This window comes from Mustela putorius, unplaced genomic scaffold (assembly GCF_011764305.1).
Source record: "Mustela putorius furo isolate JIRA1106 unplaced genomic scaffold, ASM1176430v1.1 tig00000242_pilon_pilon_pilon, whole genome shotgun sequence".
In the NCBI taxonomy this organism is placed as follows: domain Eukaryota; kingdom Metazoa; phylum Chordata; class Mammalia; order Carnivora; family Mustelidae; genus Mustela; species Mustela putorius.
The window spans coordinates 17304526-17331518 of NW_025421325.1; the positions used below are offsets into that span (position 1 = coordinate 17304526).

The window sequence follows — 26993 nt, forward strand, 5'->3', positions numbered from 1 at the left end:
AAAAGGGGATGGGAGGAGAAGAGATATGATCACAAAAAAAGGCAAATTACTAACATCTATTTAATATTAGTAACAAATAGTAAGGTGGGTTTTTTTTGTATTGTTATCAGACATTTCCTCAGACATTGGAATTATGTAACTATACCTTTCCTACTATTGTTGAAATCTGTAGTGTTATTTTCCTTATAAAAAAAAGTCTCATGGTACAAAAATAAAATTCAAGAGATCATAATGGATAAATAATTTAGTACTAGTAAACCGTTTGCTAGATATATTTGTTAACTTTTAAGGAACTGTGCTGAATAGTGATAATGGTCCACAATTTTCATTTTGATATATGTGTCCTGATGTAAAAGAAAAAGACTTAAATACTGCTGACATGGCAATGGCAATGGAATAAATGAGAATGCTACCTCGTGAGAAGGATGATTCAACAAGATATGGCCTTCAGCAGGGATAAGGAAGAAACAAGGATAACTTCCACATTTTTAGTCTAAAATTCTGAGATTACATTAGTACTGCCAGTGAACTCCTTGAACTCCTTGATGCTTTCCAAACTTTCTTACAAAGTTTGGCAAAACACTTCTCCAACAAGATTCAGCAAGGCTTTATAATTTTACAAGAAATTTTTCAAATGATGTTGATCATTATCTAATTACCAGGAATGTTATATTAACACGATAGCTATATTTATACAATATACATATTCATAAAAATGCACATTAATGCTGACACTTGAAAAGGAATTCTAAAAATAAAATCAGACCCTAGCTTAGGAAGAAACAGCAACTGGAAATTTCACTGTATGAATTACCTTCACTAACAATACAAATTACTGACAAATATTTTCTATCCAGTATTTAATTAGTTCTTTCCAAACAACTAAAGTCAGTAGTACTGATACCAACTCAATTGTTAAGGCCCAAGATCACACAGTTAATAAGACTGAATTTGCACTCAAACCAGCACAAGTTCATAATGCCTTCTCTTCAATCATCCACCGATATACTAGAAGGAAACCTATGATTTATGATAAGAGCACAAGATTTAATATAGATAGGATAGTTGGATAGGAAAAAAAAAACAACTGCCCTATGACCCAGCAATTGCACTATTGGGTATTTACCCTAAAGATACAAATGTAGTGATCCAAAGGGGCACATGCACCCGAATGTTTATAGCAGCAATGTCCACAATAGCCAAACTATGGAAAGAACCTAGATGTCCATCAACAGATGAATGGATCAAGAAGATGTGGTATATATACACAATGGAATACTATGCAGCCATCAAAAGAAATGAAATCTTGCCATTTGCGACAACATGGATGGAACTAGAGCGTATCATGCTTAGTGAAATAAGTCAAGCAGAGAAAGACAACTATCATATGATCTCCCTGATATGAGGAAGTGGTGATGCAACATGGGGGCTTAAGTGGGTAGGAGCAGAATCAATGAAACAAGATGGGATTGGGAGGGAGACAAACCATAAGTGACTCTTAATCTCACAAAACAAACTGAGGATTGCTGGGGGGAGGGGGTTTGGGAGAAAGGGGTGGGATTATGGACATTGGGGAGGGTATGTGCTTTGGTGAGTGCTGTGAAGTGTGTAAACCTGGTGATTCACAGACCTGTACCCCTGGGGATAAAAATATATGTTTATAAAAAATAAAAAATTAAAAAAAAAAAAAAGGTGCAGTAATCAAAAAAAAAAAAAAAACAACTAAGGCTCTCAGAAGTAAGAGTAACTGTAGTTTTTTGTAGTCATCTTTTCTAATTCTCTATCAATACTGTTTTCCTGTTGTACCACTAAACCCTGCTAGATTACTTTTAAAGCAGAGAGCTTAGGATAGACAAAGAAGGGAAAACATTTAACTAGTTGATTAAGCTAATGACACTATCATTTCTATATCCCTGAGAAGTTGTACCCTGGTATATTTTAACATTTTTAAAATGTGGCATTTCCTAATGACAAAATCTACAAAATTTTTTAAAAATTTAATTCTTTTTCTCAGCTTTCTGTTTATCATACTCTTAGCTTCCATAAAAATCATAACATGGGTTAAAGTGGCCTTTGAACTTGAAATGGGTTATAGAACTAAATGCAAGAGTTAAAACAATAAAACCTCTGAAAGTACATGCAATAGAAATACAATGCATGCCACATACATAATTTTTAATTTTCTAGGAACTACATTAAAATAGTAAAAGGAACAGGTGAAATTAATTTTAGTAATATATTTCATTAACCCAAGTATCTCTGAATTTTCATTTTACTATATAATTGATATAAAAATATTAATGAGATTTTTCCATTATATCATGATACTAAGGCTTCAAAACCTAGTATGGATGCTATACTTGCAGAATATTTCAATTCAGATGTTAAATTTTCATCTGAAATATATCATATGCATTTAGATTGCATAACACTTAGTTAAAAAAGTAGGTCCACATACCTAAGTTCTTCCAAACACATTAAAAATTTTCTCAATAACTAAATCAAGTATCAACTTTTAAAGTTTAATTAAAATAAAATACCATTTGGGGCACTGGGTGGCTCAGTCAGTTACGTGTCCGACTCTGATTCCAGCTCAGGTCACGGTCTCAGGGTCCTGAGATGGAGCCCTGCTATGGGCTCTGTGCTCAGTAGAGAGGCTGCTTGAGATTCTCTCTCATCCTTTCTCTGCCCTTTCCCTGGCTCCTGTGCCTGCACGCTCTCTCAACAAAAATCAGAATCTTCAAAATAAAATAAAATGGGATTTAAAATTCAGTCCTTGGGGGGCACCTGGGTGGCTCAGTGGGTTAAGCCTCTGCCTTCGGCTCAGGTCATGATCCCAGGGTCCTGGGATCAAGCCCCATATGGGGCTCTCTGCTCAGCAGGGAGCCTGCTTCCTCCTCTCTCTCTCTGCCTGCCTCTCTGCCTACTTGTGGTCTCTGTCTGTCAAATAAATAAAATCTTAAAAAAAAAAAAATTCAGTCCTTGGGGCACCTGGGTGGTTCAGTCGGTTAAGCATCTGCCTTGGGCTCAGGTCACGATCCCAGAGTCCTGGGATCAAGCCCTGCATTGGGCTCCCTGTTCAGCGGGGACTCTGCTTCTCCTTCTGTCCCTTCCCCGTTCTCTCTCTCTCTCTCTCAAATAAATAAATAAAATCTTGAAAAAAAATTAAATTCACTTCCTTAGTCACACTAGTAACACTGTGTTCAAAATCCATATGCACAAAATACATACATACATAGATAAATAACAAAAAGCTATATGCAGCTGGTGGATACTGTGCCAGACAGGGCAAATCTAGAAAGACAGAGGAAAATCTCTGTGCTTTAAGTTAGGCAAAAATTTCTTAGATTAGACAAACTGTTCTTCAAAAGATATCCTTCAGAAAATGGAAGAAAACTCAGCCTGGTAGAATATATTTGCAAAACACATATCTCATAAAGAACTAGAAGGTAGAATTCTTACAACTTCAAATATACTCAAGTGAAAAGATGCTAAACATTAGTCCTTAGAGAAATACAAATTAAAACCACAATTGGATACCACTATACTCTTAGCAGAAGAGTCAAAATTCAAGACTGACAAGTGCTGGCAAGGATGTGGAAAAATTAGAAATCTCATATATTATGAGCATAATGCTTCTCAGAGTCATCCTCTTTGTTGCTACCAGTAGTTCATTCCTTTCATTGCTAAGTATTCCAATGTACAGAGCTACCAGAATTTGCTTATCCATTCACAAACTGACAGACATTTGGGTTGTTGTTCCAGTTTTTGCTGAATATGAAAAAGCAGTTATAGACATTCAATATAGGTTTTTGTAGGAGGTATGATTTCAATTCTCTTCAGTAAATAGTTAGTAGTGACATTACTGGGCTACATATGTTTAATTTTATAAGAAACTGCCAAACTGTTTTCGAGAGCAGAAATTTATTTTTAGCTTAAAAAAATTTAGAGTTAGATTTTATTGCTGGGCTGTGTACCACAGTATCCAATATAAAGCATTAGTTCTAGGCATAAAGTATTAGTTCTAACTGCCTCAATTTGTTATTAGTCCAAACAAACCCCTAAATTCTTTGGGTCTCAAATTTCTTCACCTGGCAAATGAGGAAACTTAGATTATTTCTAACCTCTCTCTCTCTTTTAAAAGATTTTATTTACTTATTTGATAGAGACAGAGAGTGCAAGTAGGCAGAGCGGCAGACAGAGGGAGAGGGAGAAGCAGGGAGCCCGATGCGGGGTTCCATCCCAGGACCCTGGGATCATGACCCAAGCTGAAGGCAGCTGTTTAACTGACTGAGCCACCTAGGCGCTCCTCTAACCTCTCTCTTAACACAAAAATGTTGTTTCTCTTTATTCCATCATTTCACAGGGTTGACCAAATCTCTTCGGTCTTTTGTATAACCTTTCACTGAGATGTGTTTATGCCACTGTGTTCTTTACAAATGATTTTTTTTTAAAAGATTTTATTTGATTTATTTGACAGACAGAGACCACAAGTAGGCAGAGAGGCAGGCAGAGAGAGAGAGAGAGGAGGAAGCAGGCTCTCCGCCAAGCAGAGAGTCCAACGCGGGGCTCGATCCCAGGACCCTGGGATCATGACCCGAGCCGAAGGCAGAGGCTTTAACCCACTGAGCCACCCAGGCGCCCCTACAAATGATTTTCTGAAAATGGAACACATTATATGATTTATAAGCTGGAAGGAATTCTAAGATCATCTAGTCCAAATATCTCTTTTAAAAATAAAAAACTTAGCCCGTCACCCCTGAGTACACAGACATGCATTTGTTGCCATCCATACCATAGCTCACCAGGAGATATTCCATGCCCCAACAGAATGTATAAGATTCTTAGTGTGGCAGGGAAAGGGGAGAGCGTACTCTATTGAGAAACTCTGCCTTAAACCACACCATCCTGAGTTAAACTGGCTTCCACTGAGCCACATTTGCCTAATTTGGAACTATCACCCCTGCTAAGAATTTTGGGCCAGGCCCTCCAACACTCCGAGACTTCTATAAATACATCTCAATTCTATGTGGTAATCTTTCACTTTCTCTCACTTTATATCTTGATTTTATCTTGCAGGAGAGCTGTTAAATGTGCCAATCATACTCACTGTCAAGCTGACTACACAGCTGGATGGAGGGATAATTTTCCATTTGAGCAGAGTATCTGCAGCATGCATGGTGAACACAGTGAAGCCACTTTCTGGCTGGAGAGTGGCTAGATAACACTTAGTTGGGTAACTGACACTTATGGCTGCTCCTTCATGCTTATCCTCATCCCTGACTTGGCTCTCCATGCAAATGAGTAAAGAAGCAAAGAGTGGTCATAAAAACACAAATAGCCCAACATAAGTTCAGAAAGGGTGGGAATGTTGGCAGTAAATATTAAAGATGGGAGACAGAAAATAGTTAGGGGTTGGCTTGGGAAAAAACATCACCGGCTGTCTGGAACCAGAACTTTAAATATGTTAAAAAGTAATTAGAGCTGATGGAAAAAAAGTTCACAGAGCTATGCATATGACCTCATTTATGTAGATCTATATATATGTAATTCAAAAAAAAAAAAAAAAAGAATGAAAGCACATAACACGCTGGTAAAAGTGGTTACTGAAGGGGAGAGGGTGGTTGACCATACTGCAACTTTCACTTTTGACTTTAGATACTCCTGTTTTTTGTTTTTGTTTTTGTTTTTGTTTTTAAAGATTTTATTTACTTATTTGACTGAGAGTGGGAGAAAGAGACAGAGAGAGAACATAAGCAGGAGGAGCAGCAGAGGTAGAGGGAGAAGCAGGGTCCCCGCCGAGCAGGGAACCCGAGGTAGGGCTTGATTCCAGGACCCCAGAATCATGACCTGAGCCAAAGGTAGATGCTTAACCAACTAAGCCACCCAGGCACCCCTCTTGTGTTCTTTTTAAAACCAGAGTTTGACCAGTTTTTTTTTTTTTGTTTTGTTTTTTTCAGACTTTTTTTTTTCTTTTGGAAACAGAGTAATTACCATAGAAGTTTCTATTTGCAACAAAGTTTTTTGTTTAATTAACATATAGTATAGGGGCGCCTGGGCGGCTCAGTGGGTTAAGCCTCTGTCTTCCACTCAGGTCATGGTCTCAGGGTCCTCGGATGGAGCCCTGCATTGGGCTCTCTGCTCAGCAGGGAGCCTGCTTTCCCTTCTCTTTCTGCCTGCCTCTCTGCCTACTTGTGATCTCTCTCTCTGTCAAATATATAAATAAATAAATAATCTTGAAAAAATTAACATAGAGTGTATTATTAGTTTCAGAGGTAGAGTTCAGAGATTCATCAGTTGTATGTAACACTCAGTGCTCATTACATCACTTGCCCTCCTTAATGCAACAGAGTTTTAGAAGAGGTTGAGAGCGAAGGGATAACAGCATTTGGAGGAAAGGAAATAAGAAATATAGGAGGCAAAGATAAGGGGAGAAATTGCTAAGGATAATAATAAATTAAAATAATAAGTACTACTCTAACCTAATCTTTCAAAGATTCATTTATTTATTTAGAAGGGTGTGGGGGGAGAGGCAGAAGAGAGAGGAAGAGAGAATCTCAAGTAGACTCCCTGTTGAGCCCCATGCGGGGCTCAATCCCAGGACTCGAGCCAAAACCAAGAGTTGGGACATTCAGCCAACTGAGCCACCCAGGTGCCTCTCTAACCTAATCTTTAATGAAAACCAACTATGTACGTAACGACACTTCAGAGTAAAAACTGTGCTCCGCCACCACCAAAAATATATTGCATTAAAGATCATATATGACAGGCCTATGAGCTGGTTTCGTTCTACAGTGTTTGTTTTGTGACTGGTTTTCAGGTGTTTAATGAACACTATTAATCCAGTATGTCCTCTAAGAACAAAAACAGCAAGAGTGATAAAAGTGCTAGCAAAAAGCAATATATGATTATGATGGATGAAGGTAAAGATATCTCTAAAAGGAGAAAGAGATATGGTAATGGTATTATTTACAGGATGAATTATGTAAAAGTAGAGGCAATTTAAGGGCAATGGAATTTATACCAATTGTTGAAAATCTGCAGCAATGACAATGAGCAAGAAAAAAGAAAAAAGGTTATCAAAATGGTAAACTAGTAAGTGGCTAAGATCAGCATCAACAAGGAGACTTATTAGTTTAACATTAATTCAAGAGTAAGTTAGAGGAGTTTATTCTAGTCATATTAAAAAAGCTGTGTACTTTTTCTCCCCCTCAAATCACACATAATGAACTGGTCCAAGGTTCAATGCCCAGACAAATCTGGATGTCAAGATCAACTATTAAGGAGAGAGAACAGATACCAAGGCCACAAGGGAGTTTCCTGAGCATTTGTGTAGATAACTGGGAAGAGGTGTTACCTAACGGAATAGACTTTCTTTCCTTTTTCTTTTCCTCTTAATTTCTTTTTTAAAGACTTATTTATCAAAGACAGAATGGGGAGAGAGGGGGAGAGAATCTTTACACAGACTCCCTGCTGAACATGGAGCCCCATGCAGGGCTCTATCTCACAACCCTGGTATCATGACCTGAACTGAAACCAAGAGTCGAACTTCTAACTGAATGAGCCATCCAAGCACTCCTTGAACAGACTTTCAATGTCGACAAAACTGTTCTACTTAGGCAGAAGGTGCCAAAAATAATGCATATCAGCACAGAGAAGAATATTCCTAACTCAACCTTTACATGAGTATGTTTCTGGGTGCATTAGGGAAAACCCCCTTTCAATCACTTCAGATTTTCAAGGAAATGAATTTACAAACTGCTTTTTATTAAGTGAAGAAGTTTCTAAAAACAGCTACCATTTATTGAGCACTTCATGCTGGGTTTTTCATGAGCATTTATGTGTGGACAAAAACCAGGCTATCAGCAATTAGTTTGGGGGTCTAGAAAAGGCTTTTCATCAACCAAAAAATTTCCTACTAGTCACACAGTTAACATGTCAGGAGTCAGGGTAAAGGAAAGAGTTTTCTCTTGCCCATACCACCTGGGTCCCTGGGAAAGAACAGAAGAGGCAGCTCTTTTATTAATTAATACTGATACTTGGGCGCCTGGGTGGCTCAGTGGGTTAAGCCGCTGCCTTCAGCTCAGGTCATGATCTCGGGGTCCTGGGATCGAGTCCCACATAGGGCTCTCTGCTCAGCAGGGAGCCTGCTTCCCTCTATCTCCCTCTCTGCCTGCCTCTCCGTCTGCTTGTGATCTCTCTCTGTCAAATAAATAAATAAAATCTTAAAAAAAAAATTAATACTGATACTACAAAAATGGCATCAGGGAGACCCCTATTTATCAGAGGAAGTAATCTGATTTTGATTTTCAATTTGTTGTGGTTGATAAAACACGTCTTTAAAAACTTTGTATTGAATCCTAGCAGAGAATTTCTAAAACTTTAGGGAAATATTTGATAATAATCCTGGTGTAGAAAGGGACTTTTAAGTGCCATCTTAAAGCCATGATCTGAAAAGAAAATCATGATAGATTTTTTCATTTATACTAAAAACTTTGGGGCGGTATGGCTGAACTACTCTAAAACAAGGCAAAAAAAGATACACTGGCAAAAACCATTTATAAAACCAAAATGAAGAACTGATATCCTTAATACATAAAGAACTCTAATAACTTGAGTAAGAAAAAGACAAAGATGCCAACAGAAAAACAGGGGGAAACCACAAACAGGTACTTTGTAAAAAGGGCCCCTGAAAAATACCCAAATGACAAAACACCAAAAAACAAATGCAACCTTTCTACAAGAAATACAAACAACAGAAGTGCAGATTAAAACTACACTGTAAGGAAAGGGTCTGTCCAAACACTCACCTGAAGAAACTCATCATCAGGATGTGGGGAAAGGGAAACTCTGTTACTCCTGGTAGATGAAAATGAAAGAACTTCTGAAAAGCAATCTTGAGTCAAAATTTAAAATGTGCAAGTACAGTCCTTGACCTCACAATTCTACCTAAGGAATTTACTTACACCAAGCAAAAAACCAAAAAACCAGTTCAAAAAAAAGTAAATAAAACTATGTTCTCTTCAGCATTATGCAGGACAGTTAGGGGATGGAAACCAAAATGTTCAAGAAGCAGAATAAAACCACAATAACGTAATACTATAAAAATACCCCACAAGAGCAATACAAATATTTAAAATGGAAAGGCTTGTGACAGAGACAGTTGTCTCATTATCTGTATCCCCCTCTGTCCTTTTATAGAACTCCAAATGTCAGCTGGAATTATAGTCACCTGGAATAAAGGCTATTTCCCAGTATCTCTTGCAACTAGATGTAGCAATTTAAGTCCTGGCCAAAAAGATAGCTCAAAGGATTGTATGCAAATCTGAGAAACTAACAAAGGGAAGGGGCATCCTTTCTTTGCTCCTTCCCCCTTCTGCCTGGCTGGAAAAAGCACCTGATGGCCTTAGCTGGTAAAGTCATACTGGATCACTAAGAGTAAGCCACATATTGAAGGTGGTGGGGCAATAAGCCAGTAGGGAGAATTTGGGTCTCTAAGGATCATGGAACTGCCTGCCCTATCAGCCCTAGACTATTTAACCTCAAACTTCATTTACATAAGAGAGAAACAAACATCAACTCTACTTAAACCATGGTTACTTTAGGCTTTCTATCACTCAGTGGAATCTACTCCTAACAGATTTTTAACTTCAGAGTTACTGATATACAAGACATTGCATACATCCAGCAGAGCAGATTACATACCAAAATGTTAAACAGTAATTATTCTAGGTAGTGAGATGACAGGTGATTTTTCTTTCCTTCTTTATAGCTTCCAATTATATTCTGAAAAAATTTTTTGTGAGTATTATTGATTCTATAATATTTTTGAGAAAAGCATTTCAAAAATTCGAGTGAATTAAAGGAACAAGATTTAGCCCCTTTACAGAACTCTGATAGTTCAGTCAGATTGATTTCTTTTTTAAAAGAAACCATGTTGTGTTTGCCCGACAGTCTCCCACTGAATGGCAGCAGCTTGCCAAGCCCAGAAATAGGTTTTACCAGGCTGAATTTCTCAGGGTCCCTTCTAGAACCCTACAAAGAGATGGTAATCTGACAGGCAATCTGCCAGTCCTCTAGGAAGTTGCTCTTCATACATGGGTAACATAGGTTAGCCAACAAGTCAACAGTTGACATCCTTCAAAACGTTCAGGTCAGTAACTTGTTGAATTAAAGCCAGACACAAACAAGAACATACATGGAAGTGTAATAGATAAAAATTGATCGAGCTATATGCACACTTGAAATTTATGCTACTTTAACTGTATGAAAATTACATGAAAAAAAAAATCTAAGGATGGCATCACACTTTCTAGTGATCTATCTATATGCAAGTTGACGATGTAACCAAGAATATTCTATGCATTTATCAGTTCTGCAGGAAAGGGACTGTCGCCCAGATTTTTCTAAATAAAGGTGAATGTCAAAGAATTCACTGTCTGTCTCTGTTCTTTCCTTTCTTCCCATCTGGGTATTGTTCTTATACGGTACCTGTCAACTGGTCCCACGAATTGTCTGGACCCCTTTCATCTTCTGATCTATCTATGAGTTTGGTTATGGCTTATAAGGTCCTCATAAAGTGCTTAGATAAACCTTATCCTAAGTTGGGTAAATTCTGACTTTGCATTTGCTTTGATGCATTTGCTAAACTCCCTAATGCTTCTTGTTCTGATTATTTTCGGTTTTCAAAATATTTTCTGTAACTGCAGGAATCATACTTTTTGATTTCACATTCCAAAGTTCTTTTTAAGTGTGTTAAATACAGTTCCTCCAACTCCTTTGTTCTAGATTTCCCAAGGGATAAATTTAAAGGCTCCAGGTGTTTAAATGTTCTTACTTTAAAGTAAAGCTTTAAGGATGCCTGGGTGGTTCAGCCAGTTGAGTGCCTGTCTTTGGCTCAGTTTGTTAGACCAGGGTCCTGGAATCAAGTCCTACAACCAGCTCCTTGCTCATTGGGGAACCTGCTTCTCCCTCTGCCTGCCGCTTCGTGGCGTTTGTGCGCTTGTGTGCTCTCTCTGACAAATAAGTAATTAAATCATTAAAAAAAAAATCTTAAAAAAGAAAGGTCAATCTTTAAATCTCCCAAACTCCCTTGAAATATATGTTTTTCAAATATCCTTATTTGCTACTGTCCAAACCACTGAGTCTCATATTCAGTCACCACTGTGGCTTCAATCTACCTTTCTAACTGTCATTCCTGACAACCCCCAGCAATTCCACCCTTGACCCCAGTGACAATGACACAAAACTCTAACTCTGACATATTTGTCAGCCAACATACTTTTCAAAGCCAACTCAAATTTTACTTCTGTAGGCAACTCTGAATTTCTGGTTGGAAAACATCTTTCATAATCCTAAACTTATACACCCCACTTCTGCCTTTATCAGTCTATTGCTAAAACTGCATATGGTCAGTCACATATACATACAGAGCTTGTTAAATAGTCAGTTACTGATAATAGGCTCTGTCTTATCTTTAGTATGTCTTATGGCATCAAGAAGGTTTTGTATGACATAGGCATTTAATAACATTTGTTGGATCATACAGCCAAATAAAGGATTTTTGTTATTGCTTCTCTTATCTGTTAATTTTAACTATCTCATGGCTGTTCATCAACATTTTCTTCCTATTGGATCTACATAGTTTGAATCAAATACAGCTTAAAATAAACAAACACTTGCCTAGGGCTCTGAACCCTTTTTTTGTTTCTACTTTTTTTTTTTTTTTTTGGTGTGGTAATTATGTTTATTTTAACTGACCAATTTGTTTACATTTCTAGCCTTTATCAGGCCTGTCTCTTAAGTACAGAGAGACAAACTATTTCTGGCTGTTCTGTTTTCCAAGGAAACCCTGCAATTTTCTCTTAAGGTCATAGAAGTCTTTTACTTCTGTGAATCTGCTATACACCACTCAAGACTTTAAGTTATAAAAACTATTGTTTTCTCAAAAGTCTGGAAATGGGCTCAAGATATAATTAACTGCCTAGGACAAACAATACAGTACAATACAAATAGATCTTCCCCTTAAAAAACAACTTACTGTTGGTTGATATGAAAGAAGCTCACTTTATTAGTGACTGGAAAATTCTGGAGCAAGAAAACAGTGAACTATAGAATGTAAATTAAAATACACAAAAATTTCAAACCAAAAGTTGATATAACAGTGACATATTGAGTTAAAGCAGCATGTCCGTTTATGTCAGAAATAGAACAGAAATGTCTACCACCACTCCTACTCCAAACTATCTTGCAAATATAAGCAAATGTAATTGCACTACAGAAAAAAAACGAGATTTAAAAGACGATCTGCAAAGTTATACGCCAGGAAAACCCACGAGAATTAACTAGAAAAACATACTAAAAATTAAAATGAAGAATTCAACAAAGGGCCATAGAGAGAATATAAAAAAAGAAATACCCTTTTTATATGTAAACTACATAGGAAAATATTTCAATTACAGTAACCATAAAAAAGATAATGTTTATAAAAGGATTTAAGCATAAAGACATTTGTTCTTTAGACTGAACAATATGTTGAAAGAAATAAGACAATTCTCTCCTTACATTTAATAAATTTAGCCTGATTCCAATAAAAATATGAGAAAGATTTTACTGGGAATAATAATTCTCAATTTTATAGAACATCTAACATTCTAAATTTTATATGAAAAAAAAATGTTTGAGAGAAGTCTGGAAAATTCTAAAGTAGAGAGCAATGAGTGGGAACAAGTACTACAAGATTTTAAAATAAACTCTTGGGCACTTGAGAGTCTCAGTTGGTTAAGCATCTGCCTTGGGCTCAGGTCATGATACCGAGGTCCAGTGATAGAGTCCCACATTGGGTTCCCTGCTCAGTGGGGAGCCTGATTCCCCCTCAGCCCTTCACCCCGCTTATACTTGGTCTTGCTTGCTCTCTCTCTCAAATAAATAAATAAAATCTTAAAAAGACATTAAAATACACTCTAAAACTACAAAAAATAAAATGTATTACTGTAAAATATATCAAGTGGGATAAAAGAGTTGAAAAGAAAATAGAAATACAGATGTTTTTGTAGACACATGAAAAGATGTCCTACATCTTAATGCACAGGAGAAAAACATTTTTTTTTTTTTTTTTTTTTTTTTTTAAAGATTTTATTTATTTATTTGACAGAGAGAAATCACAAGTAGATGGAGAGACAGGCAGAGAGAGAGAGAGAGGGAAGCAGGCTCTCTGCCGAGCAGAGAGCCCGATGCGGGACCCGATCCCAGGACCCTGAGATCATGACCTGAGCCAAAGGCAGCGGCTTAAACCACTGAGCCACCCAGGTGCCCCAGGAGAAAAACATTTTTAAAAGTATAATGACAGACCATTTCTTCACTTGTCAGTGAGAAAAAAACAAGACTATTTGATGGTAAAATTGTAGTGGTACACTGTAATATGCTGCTAGAAACAGTGTAATCAGATAAGTTTCTCTGGGGGTATTTTGGAAATAAAATGAAATAAAATATGCACACACCTTTTGAACCATCCATTTCACCTAGAAATGTTTCATACAAATATAATTCCAGAGGTGCACATAAAGGAGGTTATCATGTAACATGATTTCTAACTGCAAGAGACTGGAAACAATGTAATGCTTATCGATGAAGGTATGGCCAGATAAATTATGGCATATCTAAACAACAAAACACTGTGCAACTGATTATTTTCTAGCAATGGTATGAACATATTTTTGAGATATGTTGATGCTAATTTCATATGTTGTGTTTTATATTAGTAAAAAAACCATGCCCTAAACTCTAACAATGAATGATTTTCAAAATCATCCTGAGGGGTGTAGGTGGGGGCAGCAGAACTTTATCATCCTGCCTAACAACCATATTTCTAAACTCTTTCGACAATGAAAATACAAAGTGTCTGTTAGAAATATTTTAAAAACTATCTGAAAGGAGCATTAAAAATATTTCACTGTCTACAACGAAAGAACTGTGAAAACAAAGGATCCAAGATCTTATTAAATGCAGACTCTGATTCATTAGGAGTATGTAGTGTTTTATAAAATGAGCCAGTTCTAGATATTGATATGAAATGATAGGTAAGATACATTTCTAACTTAAAAAAGAAAAAGGAATTCACAAAAACCAGTGTGGGTAGGATCTCGCCGTATATGTAAAAAATAAAAAAGGGATGGAAATTACATAAATATATATCCACAGAGTATCTCTGAAGGGTACATAAGAAACTGGTAACTGAGATTGCTCTTGGGGAGGAAAATAAAGAGAGGAGCAGATCTCTTCACTTTTTTTCCCCTTAAAATTGTATAATTTCTTTTTCTTTAACTATTAAACAATGAACATTACCTAACTAAAAAATTACAAAAGAGGTGCTCAACATCACTAAGTATTAGGGAAATGTAATGAAAATCACAGTGAGATACTGTTCACACCCATTAGAATGGCTATTAGCAAAAAAAACCACAAAATGACAAATATTGGCAAGTGGTGAAGATGTGGAGAAATCAGAACCATTGTGTACTGGGAATATAAAATGGTGCAGGTGCACATACTGTGAAAAACAGAATGTTCATTCCTCAAAAAGTTAAATGAAGAACTACCATGTCATCCAGTGATTCTATTCCTGGATAAATATCCCAAAGAATTCGAAGCAGAGATCTGAACAGTTATTTGTACACCCATGTTCAAAGCGGCTTTATCCATAATAGCCAAAAGGCAGAAATGATGCAAGGGTCCATAGACATATGAATGAATTAACAAAATGTGGTATACATGTTTGATGGAATATTATTCAGCCTTTAAAAAGAAGCAAATTCTGACATATGCTACAACATGGATAAACTTTGAAGATATTATGCTAAGTGATATCTGCACATAGATGGTGATGATGACTCAACCATGTGGATGTACTTAATGTCACTGAACTCTACTCAAAAATGGTTAAGAGTTAATCTTATGTTGAGTGTATTTTACTTCAATTTCTAAAAAATGTAATGCACAAACAGAAAATCTGAAAAGACCCATAGCAAGTAAAGAAAGTGAATTAGTCAATTAAAAATCTGCCCACGGGGCGCCTGGGTGGCTCAGTGGGTTAAGCCGCTGCCTTCGGCTCAGGTCATGATCTCAGGGTCCTGGGATCGAGTCCCGCATCGGGCTCTCTGCTCAGCGGGGAGCCTGCTTCCTCCTCTCTCTCTCTCTGCCTGCCTCTCTGCCTACTTGTGATATCTCTCTGCTGTCAAATAAATAATAAAATCTTTCAAAAAAAAAAAAAATCTGCCCACAAAGGAAAGCGCAGGCCCAAATGGCTTCATTGGTGAATTCTATCACACATTTAAAGAAATTATATCAATTCTTTGAACACCATTGCAGAATACAGAGGAGGTGGGAACATTTCTCAACTCATTCTATGAGTACAATATTACTCTGATACCAAAGCCAGAGACATTACAAGAAAACTACATAACAATATCACTTGTAAATATATATGCAAAAACCTCAACAAAGTATTAGCAAACCAATTCTGTCAATATGTATACATCATGACCAAGTGAGAATTATACTTGGAATGTAAGATTGGTTTAACATTCAACATTCGGGGTGCCTTGGTGGCTCAGTGGGTTAAGCCTCTGCCTTCCACTCAGGTCATGATCCCAGAGTTCTGGGATAGAGCTCTGCATCAGGCTCTCTGCTCAGCAGGAAGCCTGCTTCCCCCCCACTCCCCGTCCCCCTGCCTGCCTCTCTGTCTACTTGTGATCTCTGTCAAATAAATAAATAAAAAAATCTTAAAAAAAAATTTCAACATTCAACCAAGGTAATACACCATATTAATATGATATAGGACAAAAACTATATGATCATCTTGATACCCCACTGAAAAGCATTTGATAAAATCCAACACGCATTAAAAATGCTCAACAAACTAAGATTAGAAGAGACCATCCTCAACTTGATTAAGGGTATCTACAAAAAACCTATGGCTCACATCATATTCACTACTGAAAGACTAAATGCTTTTCCCATTCAGATTGGGAACCAGAAAAAAGATTGACAAGGATGTCTGCTCACACCATTTCAAGTCAGCATTGAACTAGAGGTTCTAGCTAGTGCAATCATGCAAGAAAAATAAATGAAATCATGTAGATAGTAGAAATGGAAACCTTACACACAATGCTAGACCCAAAGTGAAAACAATCCAAATGTCTATCAAATGGTACATGGATAAACAAAATGTGGTATACTCATATAGTGGATTTTATTAAGCAATATATGCTACAACATGAGGGAACATCAAAAACATACTAAGAGCAAGAAGTCCAACATAAGAGACTGCATATTGTAGTAGTTAATTTATATGAAATGACAAGAAAGGACAAATCTACAAGACAGAAATAGATAAGCAGTTGCCTGAGCCTGGAGGTTGTAATGGGGGCTGGCTGCTAATGGGCACAAGGGATCTTTTCAGAGTGATGGAAATACTCTAAAACTGGATTGTGGTGATTGTAGCACAACTGTGTAAATTTACTAAAAGTCATCACATAGAACCCTTTAAATGTCTGAATTCAGTGGCATGTAAATTACACCTCAATAAAGCTGCTTTTAAAATGTAAAGAAAGAAAAGGTAATGGTTATAATAGTAATATCCTCTACATTATTAATACTACTGCTTGTTTACCATATTCCCACATGCTGGAAAAACATATGGGAAGGAAGACTTATTAAATTAGAACATCTAGGGGCGCCTGGGTGGATCAATTGGTTGAGCGACTGCCTTTGGCTCGGGTCTCATCCTGGAGTCCCGGGATCGAGTTCCACATCAGGCTCCCTGCTTGGCGGGAAGTCTGCTTCTCCTTCTGACCCTCCCCCTTCTCATGCGCGCACGCTCTCTCTCTCTCTCTCTCTCAAATAAATAAATAAAATCTTAAAAAAAATTAGAACATCTAATTATGTCTCCCTCTATTTTACTGAAATAGAAAAATGCCGAAATATCGTGTGTAGAAAAAGACAATCTCTGCTTAGGCCACAAATATCTGAGGAGTGGATTATGCAAGACCTTTTACTATTCATCCCCCCTTCATAAACATGAGTGATGAAAAATAAACTGTACCTTAAGGGCAAAAAGAGTTTTCATTTTGCAATTCCTATTAAAAAATCACTTTCTTGAACATCATCTATCTGATTATATATCCTTGAGAGAGCTAAAGTTCATTCAGTTGTGCTTTCAATAAATTTTAAATGTTTTAGACCTTCAAGGCATTTCCTTCAGATATATAGTCAATCAGGGACAACTGAAACTTCCTGTTTTTCTCATAGTAAAGTTCCTACCACACAGTTCTTAGACTTGATCAACTGAATGCCTTGGGGTTTTCAAACTGACTTGTTTCTCCTTACAGACTTTCTTATTCCCCATCATCCTTTTAGTTTGCAGTCTTGCCTTTTTTCACTATCTCTGCAAATTCTGGTATCTGCCTTTTCCTCAGCCCTTCCTGATATATCAAGTTCTAGCTTTACCTCACAGATCATCCTCTTTCTGGAGATGATGGGGGATCTCCTCTGTCATTTATGCACACTTGGCCTGGCTGCCTCTCCAATCCCTTTGATCCCACAATACTGCCATTTTAATTACTACACCCATGCATCAGCATTTTCAGAGTAACACCAGACTATTTAAAAAATTCCTTTTAAAGATTCTTAGGACACAATATTTTTTTTATAAAATGAAGAAATGTGTTCCCCTTTCTGGTACATTTTCCCACATCCATATATCACTACTGTAAGGATTTTACTAAATATGCCTGAAGTTTAAGAGACAAGAGGGTGTGAGGATTGATGAGAGAAGAAAGTTGCATTAGTAAGACACATAGTAAGAGTAAAGAAACAGATGGCATGGTTGGCAAGGGGGAGGAAATGCATTCTCATACACTACTGGTACAATGGTAAACTAGTGGGCAAGTCGGCCATAACTGCTCAAATTTTAAGAAGGCATATTCTTGGATACAATTAAATGCATTGTTTGACCATTACATTAAAAAAATAGGTGAGCCCGTGCCCGATGATATCTTTACATTAGAAGTTCATTGTAGTATTATTTGAATTGCACAGTAAGTCCACTAGACATTACTTTCCATAAAGGCAGAGAGTAAATCTGTTTGGTTTCCTGCAATACACCCAGTACCCTGAGCAAGCACAGAGGAGATGGGTGGTCAGAAAGAGCTGCTGAATGAATAAATGAATAATGATAGAGATTTAAGGGGTCGTGTATGCCTGGACCTCTCTTGGTATTTAGTGAGTCAGGAGCAAGTTTTCCATTTGGAATGTTGGGTTTTACTGATTTCCATGCCATGCTACACTCTTGGCCCTGGTATGTCAAGTACACTTTTCTAATCATCAGAGCCAGTAACAGTGGCATTTGAGTGCTCAAAGCAACCAGGCACAAAGTAGATGTGCTACTGCAGTTATATGCAATACTAATGCTGTCATGCTTATGTTGTGAGTCATATATATTTTTTTCGATTCAACTATTATTGCTGAAAAAAATCTATTATTGGTATACTTTTTTTTCACCTGAAGTATAAAAGAGTTAATTTTCAGAGGAACAACAATTATGACTTTGAAAGGTCCCAAAGTAAATTTATCCATTTTTCTCTCAGAGCACAGCTGAATAAAGTATGTGACTTGGTGTTGTGTTACACATTTCTATTAAGTTTGAGGAAAGAAAGGAAAAAACCTATCATACTGGGGTTGTAATAAAACATGACCTTTCGGAAGCTTGATATGATATTACATCGTAAAGACACACGAGGGCACTCTAATCAACCAGCAAAGAGAAACAGAAAAGAGTGAAATCAGGTTGATGTTTTAACAACTGCACCATAACAGGTGAATTAGTAAGCACTGGTAAAATTGTGAATGTTTGCAATTCATAGCAAGAGATTTTCTATTCTTGATCCAAGTTCTAAGAAGCCAAAAGCATTCTGTAAATGACAGAAATAATCTATCACTCTCAGATCCCAGTTGAGGAAAAAACACACCCCTTTCTAATGATTTGTTAAATTGACCTTGGGGCAGAATTTGCCCCTTGCAAACAAAGATCTTCTAGATCACCTACAATTCTACTTCATGTTTTATTTGTTCTCCACTGGGGATAGTAGAGGACAAATTCTTTGCTCCATCTGTTTTCCTAGAGAAACGGTGTGTTAAGTTTAAGCCTTCCCCAAAAAGCCAGTAGTAACAAAACAGCTCTTTGTATAAAGGGGCAGAGATCACTGAAGAACATCTCCTGGCCTTCCTGAGTTTTAAATTTTGTAAATACGACTACAGCATACAATTTCCTCCATCAAATTCAAAACGTATAGCAGAACAGGCATTTAAATGACCTTTCTTTCAGAACTGTAACAAAAGAGCAACAATAACTACAGAGAGCCATGGATTCTGAGGCAATCAGGTTCATTCACTAAGGATTATCACTATTTTTTTTTTTTTGAAGTTTTGTTTATTTATTTGAGAGAGAGAAAGAGAGAGACAGAGCATGATTGGGTCGGGGGAGGTGAAGAGGGAGAAGATGACTCCCTGCTGAGCAGGGAGCATGACTCTGGCTTGATCCAGGGACCCCAGGATCATGACCTGAGCTAAAGACAGACACTTACCTGACTGAGCACCCCAGGTGCCCAGATTATCACTAATCTTAAAGTCATATTCAAATTTGTGTCTCAGCAAAATAATAATTTCCTGTCATCAATCTTTGGGGTCAAATACAAGAATTAAAGTAGAAAGTATTAAAACTTTGAATGCCAAGGGTGTACTGTGGTTGCATAATAAATCTTTATTGACTTAATAAACTAGAAAATTCTATCTCTGGATCCATAGAAAGTGTGACACATGCTACATTCTTGAACTGCTTCTTACTATCTTATTCACTTTATATCTATTTGAATGACTAAATTCATGTTTCAAACTCGATTTGTCAACATATTCAGTTTGTTTGTTTTTTTCTCCCCATAATGTTTTGCTAAGGACCCTGATGAATTCTATCCTTTCCTGAACTGGCCACCAGGGTATACGCAGGTAGACTTAATTTATACTAATAACAGAACAGGCTCTAAAATATGATAATTTTCTTCTAATCTTCTAATTTTCCTGTTCTTTAAAAATGATTCTGGTTAACTGAAGGTGCCAATATACTTTCTACAGTAAAAAAAACTGCCTGAATACTGCATAATATTAGACAGTAATTAAAATTGAGTTGGGGGGGCCTGGGTGGCTCAGTGGGTTAAAGCCTCTGCCTTCGGCTCAGGTCATGATCCCAGGGTCCTGGGATCGAGCCCCACATCGGGCTCTCTGCTCAGCGGGGAGCCTGCTCCCCGCCCCCTGCCTCCCTCTCTGCCTACTTGTGATCTCTGTCTTTCAAATAAATAAATAAAATCTTAAAAAAAAAAAAAAAAACTGAGTTGGCATTTTTCTTTTTTCTTTTTTTTTAGTCAGAGAGGCAGGCAGAGAGAGAGGAAGGGAAGCAGGCTCCTCACTGAACAGAGAGCCTGATGTGGCTTGATCCCAGGACCCTGAGATCATGACCTGAGCCGAAGGCAGAGGCTTTAACCCACTGAGCCACCCAGGCACCCCTTGAGTTAGTATTTTTCCATGGAGCTATCCAAGGAATATTTTATAAATACAGCCGTGGTCTTTCCTTGGATGTATGGAAAGCCACCAAGAGAATCATATGTAAAGTTAGAGAACTATAAATGGGATTACAGAGGTTAAATTGGGTAGTATAAAAACTAACTTGGGCACTCAACTCAATTGGTATGGTCTGATATGGAGCCCTTTATAATATCAAGGAAGTTTCCAAACTTTAATTTTTTACCAATAATCTTTTTTAAAGATCTTAACTTAATCAAGCTCACATTTAAAGCTAATTTTAAAAACAGCCTGGAATAAACTCTCCCAGTATGCACTCTCTAGCTTCCTTTCATTAAGAGATAACATATGCCAGGTACTTGGCAAGATGCTGGAATCCCGGCCCTCATTAAGCAAAAGAGTCTTAAGGAAGGAATCTTGGATTCAGATTTTGGTTCTGCTACTTTTCATCCGTGTAACTGTGAGCCACTTCGCTTTCCTGAGGCTCAGACTTTTTATCTGTAAAATGGGAATACTATCACCTAGAGCAAAGGAGTAAGTGTGACACACTGCACTGTACCTAGTACAGCGCGTGGCACACAATAATGGCTCCAGAAAAGGTAGTAATTATTATTATTATTTTTACTCCAACGGATATTGCTTATTGTCATGATTTAAATAAACTCCTTAATCTTTTCTTATCATTAGTCACAGGATTTGATAATCCTTCAGAGATTATTTATTCAACAACTATTCAGTGGCATCATACTATGTGTCAGACCCTGAGAATATATGAAGGAGGACAGACATAAAACCAATAATTAATTACCAGTGCTACAAAAAGAAAATGTGCCATGGAAGCATATAATGGAGGCAACCAATTCAAGGAAACCCTGAAGAAGTATTAAACAGAGACCTGAGATACATGAAGAAATAAGGTAGGCAACAAAGCATTGTAGGCAAAGTCCCAGAGGCAAAAGCATGGTGAGCTGAAGGAACTAGAAGATGTGCAATATTTTAATTGGAACCAGCGGAGCAAGGGAGGTGAGGGCTAAGTATGAGCCTGGAGAGGAAGGCACGCCATATTTGCAAGCCAGGTTAAGAATTACAGGACTTTATCCTAAGGGCAAAGGAAGGTACTGAGGGGTTTTATGGGACTCTGCAATTTAAAACAACTTCTGAGATGTAGAGTAAATAGACTGGATGGGGTTAAGATTGAACACAGGGAGATCATTCAGAAAGTATTGTTGAATTCCAAGTATCCCATGAAAAAAGCCAGTACAAAAGCAGTATTAGTGGGACTGGAGAGAAAGAGACTTGTTCAAGAACAGAGGAAGAATCAAGCAAAGCAAAAAGATGTGGTCCTAGATTGAGCATGGGGAAGGTATTCTGGGAAGTCATAATCTCAAGAATGTGCTCAATAAAATGTATTTCTGTGTTTCATGAAATAAATGTAAAGCATGGTTTATTACTACATATTCCTGACGCAGTACACAAAATTAAAAATTTCAGGCCATGGGACAATTTATTTCAACTTTATCAGGCTTGCCACACACAAGACATCTAAGTGAGCATCAATATTTTTCAAAGCACTTTGCTATGTTGATGGTAATTCTGCAGAAATACTACAATATCATCTAACTACTAAATTAGTTTTAATATGTAACACATGGATTGAAAGTAAAGAGGGAGGGACTACAGATAGAACACTTCCTCTTCCTAGGAGGCATAATTTGATTCTTAAAGGAAAAAATCAAGTTTCTACTTTTTCCTTCCATGTTTTCACATCTGTAAATATATTAAGCGGAAGGATATTATGAGGAAAGCAAAGTATATATAAAGTAAATCTTGGCTCTCCGAGACTCTCAGCCAAATGCATTATTATGGAAAAAATTGCTTCACACTTCCAAACGCTTTTCCACCTGTAATGTGAACCCTCTTCATGGAAGGCCCTGGCCTACTCCTCTTTCTTATCAGTTTAGAGTGCTTTCCAGGAAGCTGTCTTCCACCTCTTCCCCATCCATTATCTTCTCAATTCCCCAAATGTTGAACACGTTTTTATTTTGCCATAAATTGCAATGAATTATTATTTTGGCTTTCTTTTCTATCTTCATTAAATTGCCTGCTTCTATAGGGCAAGGCAGAGACTTTCAATTCTGCATTCTTAAATGTTTCACACTCGGGCCCAGGAACAAATTGCAGTCAGAGTTTACTGATCTGTGTGCCCTTCTCCCTACCTAAGGGCAGCCTTAAATGACAGCAGTGTTGGAGTTTAATCTACTTTAATACTTTCTCTGACTTCTTTTAAAAAAAAACGCTAACACTATGCAGAGTATATATCTGGAGAAAGAGACAGAAAGAATGTAAGTGGAAAAATATGTTCAAATAAGAAAACAAACCTTTTGTTTTTGTACAAAAATCACAGAAAGTAAAGCCTGACATACTTGGCTGCAGGAACATTAATTTTAAAAGGCTGAGAAATAGGACCTCACACCTCCTAATTAATGCTATTATTAATTCTATACAGGTAGAATAAACTAGTTAGATCTACGCACAAGCAAAACGGCCCAAAATAAAGGTCTGGGAAGTTTTTCTATAAGCAAAGTGTTTGGGTTTTGTGATGAAAGACTTCTCCAGATACTGTTCCCTCTAACCTTGGCTCTCGCAGTCCCTAGGGTGGAATGCCTTAACACTTCCCTCTCAGCCCACTGTATGTAGTGTTTAAGACTCAAATCCTCCGAAGTCATACCCTGACTTCGTCCTTCTCTGAAGTCCTAGGACAGTTAGGATTCTATAGTACAAAATTTAATAAGTGATTACCCTCTGTCCAATATTTTCTACTCTCCGCTCAGATCTAACAAAATCCGCCTCAACAACGGTAGGGAGAAACGCTAACCAAGTGCCAATAGCACGGAAAAGAAGTTAACCTGTTTCAACACTCACGTGGCAGCTGAGAAGTCAAACCTAGCTCATTAAGGCCCAACCTTAGTTCGGAGAAGAAATGCGACAGAGTCAACGTTTTATCTAACCAAAGGGACCCTTCAATGGATCGACAGGATCTCCAGGCAGCTGGGGGTGGGGGCCAAGATTCAAACCTCCCCAACAGCAGCAGCTTTCCTTGGCCCACCCACTTTCTACTTCCCTTCCCAAGGTGCAAACGAAGAAGTCCAAAAGGATATGGCATCACCTTTGCTCTCTGACCTAGGAGCAGAGACTCACCAGTTTCATACTGGACTTTTGGTTGTTCAGTACCAGACACTCCAGTCCTCAAACGCAGAAAGCGTCTTCCGGTTCAGTCACCGCCACCGGCCCGCCGAGAGCATCGCGGGACATGCAGTCCTTCTGCTCTACGCCCCCTTCCCGGGGCATCATGGGAAGTGTAGTCGTTTCTCCATGAATCATGGGAACTGTGGTCATCTTTCTTTTCCGTCCCTTTCCTCTCCAACGCCTCCTTCGGCCAGCTCAAATTCATCCCCGCCGCCAATTCATCCTCCCTCTGCGCCCCAGCATGATATCATGTCCCGTTGCTGGGTCTGGGACCCATGGTATTCTGGGATGTGTAGTCCCCATGGCTCGGAGACCCTTACCCCTCCTCCCTGTGGGAAGGCGGATGGGCGCGGGACTTGCCGGGAGCTGTAGTTCCCAGGGGCCTCCGGATGCCGAGTCCGGAGCTTTTACTCAAGGGAGGCAAGAACTACAACTCCCAGGGCCGCCCGGCGGCAGCAGGTGGGAGCGGGGCTGTTGATATCAATATGGCGGTTGTCAGCCAGACAAAGACAGTCAGTCTGATGTGATTGAGACAAGGGTGGTTTTCAGGGGGAGACTGGGAGATAGGGGCCTCCCCTCCCCCTTCTCCTCTTCCTGCGCCGGCCTCAACCCCTCCCCAGTCCCCTCCCGACTGGCGCCCCACGCGGAAGACACCCCTCCCCCTCCCGCTTTCCCCTCCTCCCTGCCTCAGCCCTTCGTACTGGGACGTTGGGGAGGGGGCTGTGCCGGGCGGAGAGAACTCAGCAAGGATTCTGAGGTGAGTCAAGCGGTTTTGAAGCCGGACTACCTCAAGTCTCTTTCCTCACTTCTTTCTCTTCACTTTTTTTTTTTTTTTTGAGGGGTTTTGGGGAGTAAGTGAGTGGGCTGGGGATGGGTCTCTTAAGCGGCCCGATTGAGAGGAGGGAGGAAGCAGGGGGCTTCCGAGTGGGTAACCCGGACGCAGGGTGTGGGGTGGGGCAGTTTGTGGGGGGCAGTAATTGAAAGGCGTCGGCTGCTCCCCAACTCTTTTCTCCTGCTTTCCTCCACTGTGGGCGGAAGGTTTGAATCCTGGAGGTGGGGTCTCCTGTTTGGAGTTTGGGAAACTGCGAGGTGAATTTGAGGTGTGTGGGTTTGTTTGGGGTTTATAACTGTGTTTTAAACTGTGTGACGTGTACTTGTGTGATATGTTAGGCTTGAATAAATGTCTATAGATAGGGAGTTAGCTAGCTGGAGTCATAGCTTTTATCTGGGCCTGGGCAGAGAAGCGTGCGTGAGGTCCGGGTCCTGGACCTTTGGGCTGGCGACGTGGTCCGGGGTAGCTGGGGTTAGCAACTCGTTTGTGTCCCATTGCCCGCTCACACTTCTCCTCTCCGCCTCCGCCCCCTCCCCTGGACAAATCTCCAGCCCAAACTCCGGGTTGAAGAATTTTAGAGATGAGGTGGTGTGGAGACGGATTTTTGCATCCTTAAGTCCATAGATAGGTGGGAAAGGAAAAGTGTTCTTAATATTTTATTCCGGAACCGTGTTTTGGTTACACTATTGGGGCTACTTTGAAAGGAGTCCTCCACCCACCCTCACCCCGAAACAGTAGGTAGATGTGTCTCGTCGTCTTCGTGTTAAATGCATTAAACATTACTTAAGATTCGGGGGCGTGCGGTGGGGGTCTGGAGTGCTGACATGGGTATGCGTCTCTGTGTGTGTACTGAAGACACAGGATGACTGTTGTGTATCTTGAGATAGGGAGACTTAATTTCGTATTAGGAAAAACTGTTGGAAAATATTTGGTGGCGGGGGGAGTAGCTGATAGGCGCAGCTTGTATTTTTCTTCTACCCCACCCTGTTCTGTCTCGGAATTGTCTGGAAGCTGGTGTGGAAGAGTGAGGAAGCATTGGGTGAATGAAGGGTGGAAGGCAGTTGACATTAAAGATACTATACAAAGTTGAATAGTGTAAGGTGATTGCTGTTTTTTTACCCTGAAGCTTTAAAAACCCTTATGTATCTAATAGGGTAGAGTGATGTGACCAGTTCATTTCTCTGGGATCCTGCAAGGTATAGAAACCTCTCTTCCTTCCCTCCCTTCCTTCTTTTCCTTCCTTCCCTCATTCCTCCTTCAGTCCTTTCTTTCTTAGCATGCTGCATTTCTTTTCCCAGATGGACATGATGCCTCCTGTACCTGTTTATTTACTTTGTCCTAATATAGTTGTCCTTTTTGTGATTTTACTATAAAATGCATCATTAGATGACAAGGACTTGCATTTGTTTTTACTTTGTATTTATGCCACAGGTAATTGTCACATCAGGATTGAAGTGCTTTGCATTAAACTAATTTTAAAATTGCACAACTAAGTTGTTGTTTGATCTAGTTGAATTATGTTTATAAGTCAAGTTTGGAAAATTTGAATTCTGATTTTTTTCCCTCAAGTTTCAAGTAGAATTATAAAGGCAAGAGGATTGCAACATCTCTTTTTTTCTCACAGTCTTTAATATTTAATAACATTACACCAGGATAATAAGACCATATATTTTGTAGTTTCTTCAGCCTGAAATAGAAGGTTTTCAATAGCACTTCTTCTGTGACAGTTTTTATTTTGTGTAATACGGACCTTTACATAACTAAAGGAATTGGCATAATTGCTCTTTTGACTGTTGAGATATTTACATGTATGGCTCCACACTTACCAGTTCTCAAACCTATCAGTAAAGGATCTTAGATTCCCTGAAAGTCACATAGATACAGTATGCAGTTTTATGGTATGTTTTATAACCTTTGATTTGAAATTTCTGCAGTTGATCATTCACACAGATGAGCTGACTAAAAATGTGAGGTTTGTATATTTAGATTGACCTGAATAGAAAAAAAAAATTGATGTATGTATCTTCTAAATCTCAAATTTAGAACAAAAATATGTTGATACAAAGCTGAACCTTTGTTTTATTTTGGACTAGGATATCCAGAATTTTTGTGTTTTAACCTTCCATCCTAACCTGAAATATTACTTTGCCAAAACTGGAGGAAAATCCTATGTAACTACATAATAGAGTATATTTTTGCTGAAAGATATTCTGTGAGATGTAGAGTTTTAAAGTATTAGATACTTATTTTAGAAATAAAAAACTGAAATGTTTAAGGGTTGGAAAAA

The 26993-nt window shown here is 38.4% G+C and overlaps 2 protein-coding genes across 10 annotated transcripts in view; one reads left to right on the forward strand and one right to left on the reverse strand.

The window, feature by feature from the left end:
- Positions 1-24087, reverse strand: part of INTS9 (integrator complex subunit 9) — a 106090-nt gene extending 82003 nt beyond the window's left edge. Inside the window, exon 1 of one of the 4 annotated variants that reach the window (XM_045078382.1) lies at positions 23827-24086. In XM_045078382.1, the coding sequence (XP_044934317.1) occupies positions 23827-23835 (9 nt within the window). In that variant the 5' untranslated portion in view covers positions 23836-24086. Of the gene's footprint in view, positions 1-23794 lie in introns of all 4 variants that reach the window. The other 3 variants (XM_045078383.1, XM_045078385.1, XM_045078384.1) reach the window with 3 other exon arrangements.
- A 238-nt stretch (positions 24088-24325) lies between these two features.
- HMBOX1 (homeobox containing 1) overlaps positions 24326-26993 on the forward strand; it is a 193564-nt gene continuing 190896 nt past the window's right edge. For all 6 annotated transcript variants that reach the window (XM_004775150.3, XM_004775153.3, XM_004775151.3 and 3 more), the window contains exon 1: positions 24326-24631. The gene's annotated coding sequence lies outside the window, so the exon portion shown is untranslated. The remainder of the gene's footprint in view (positions 24632-26993) is intronic.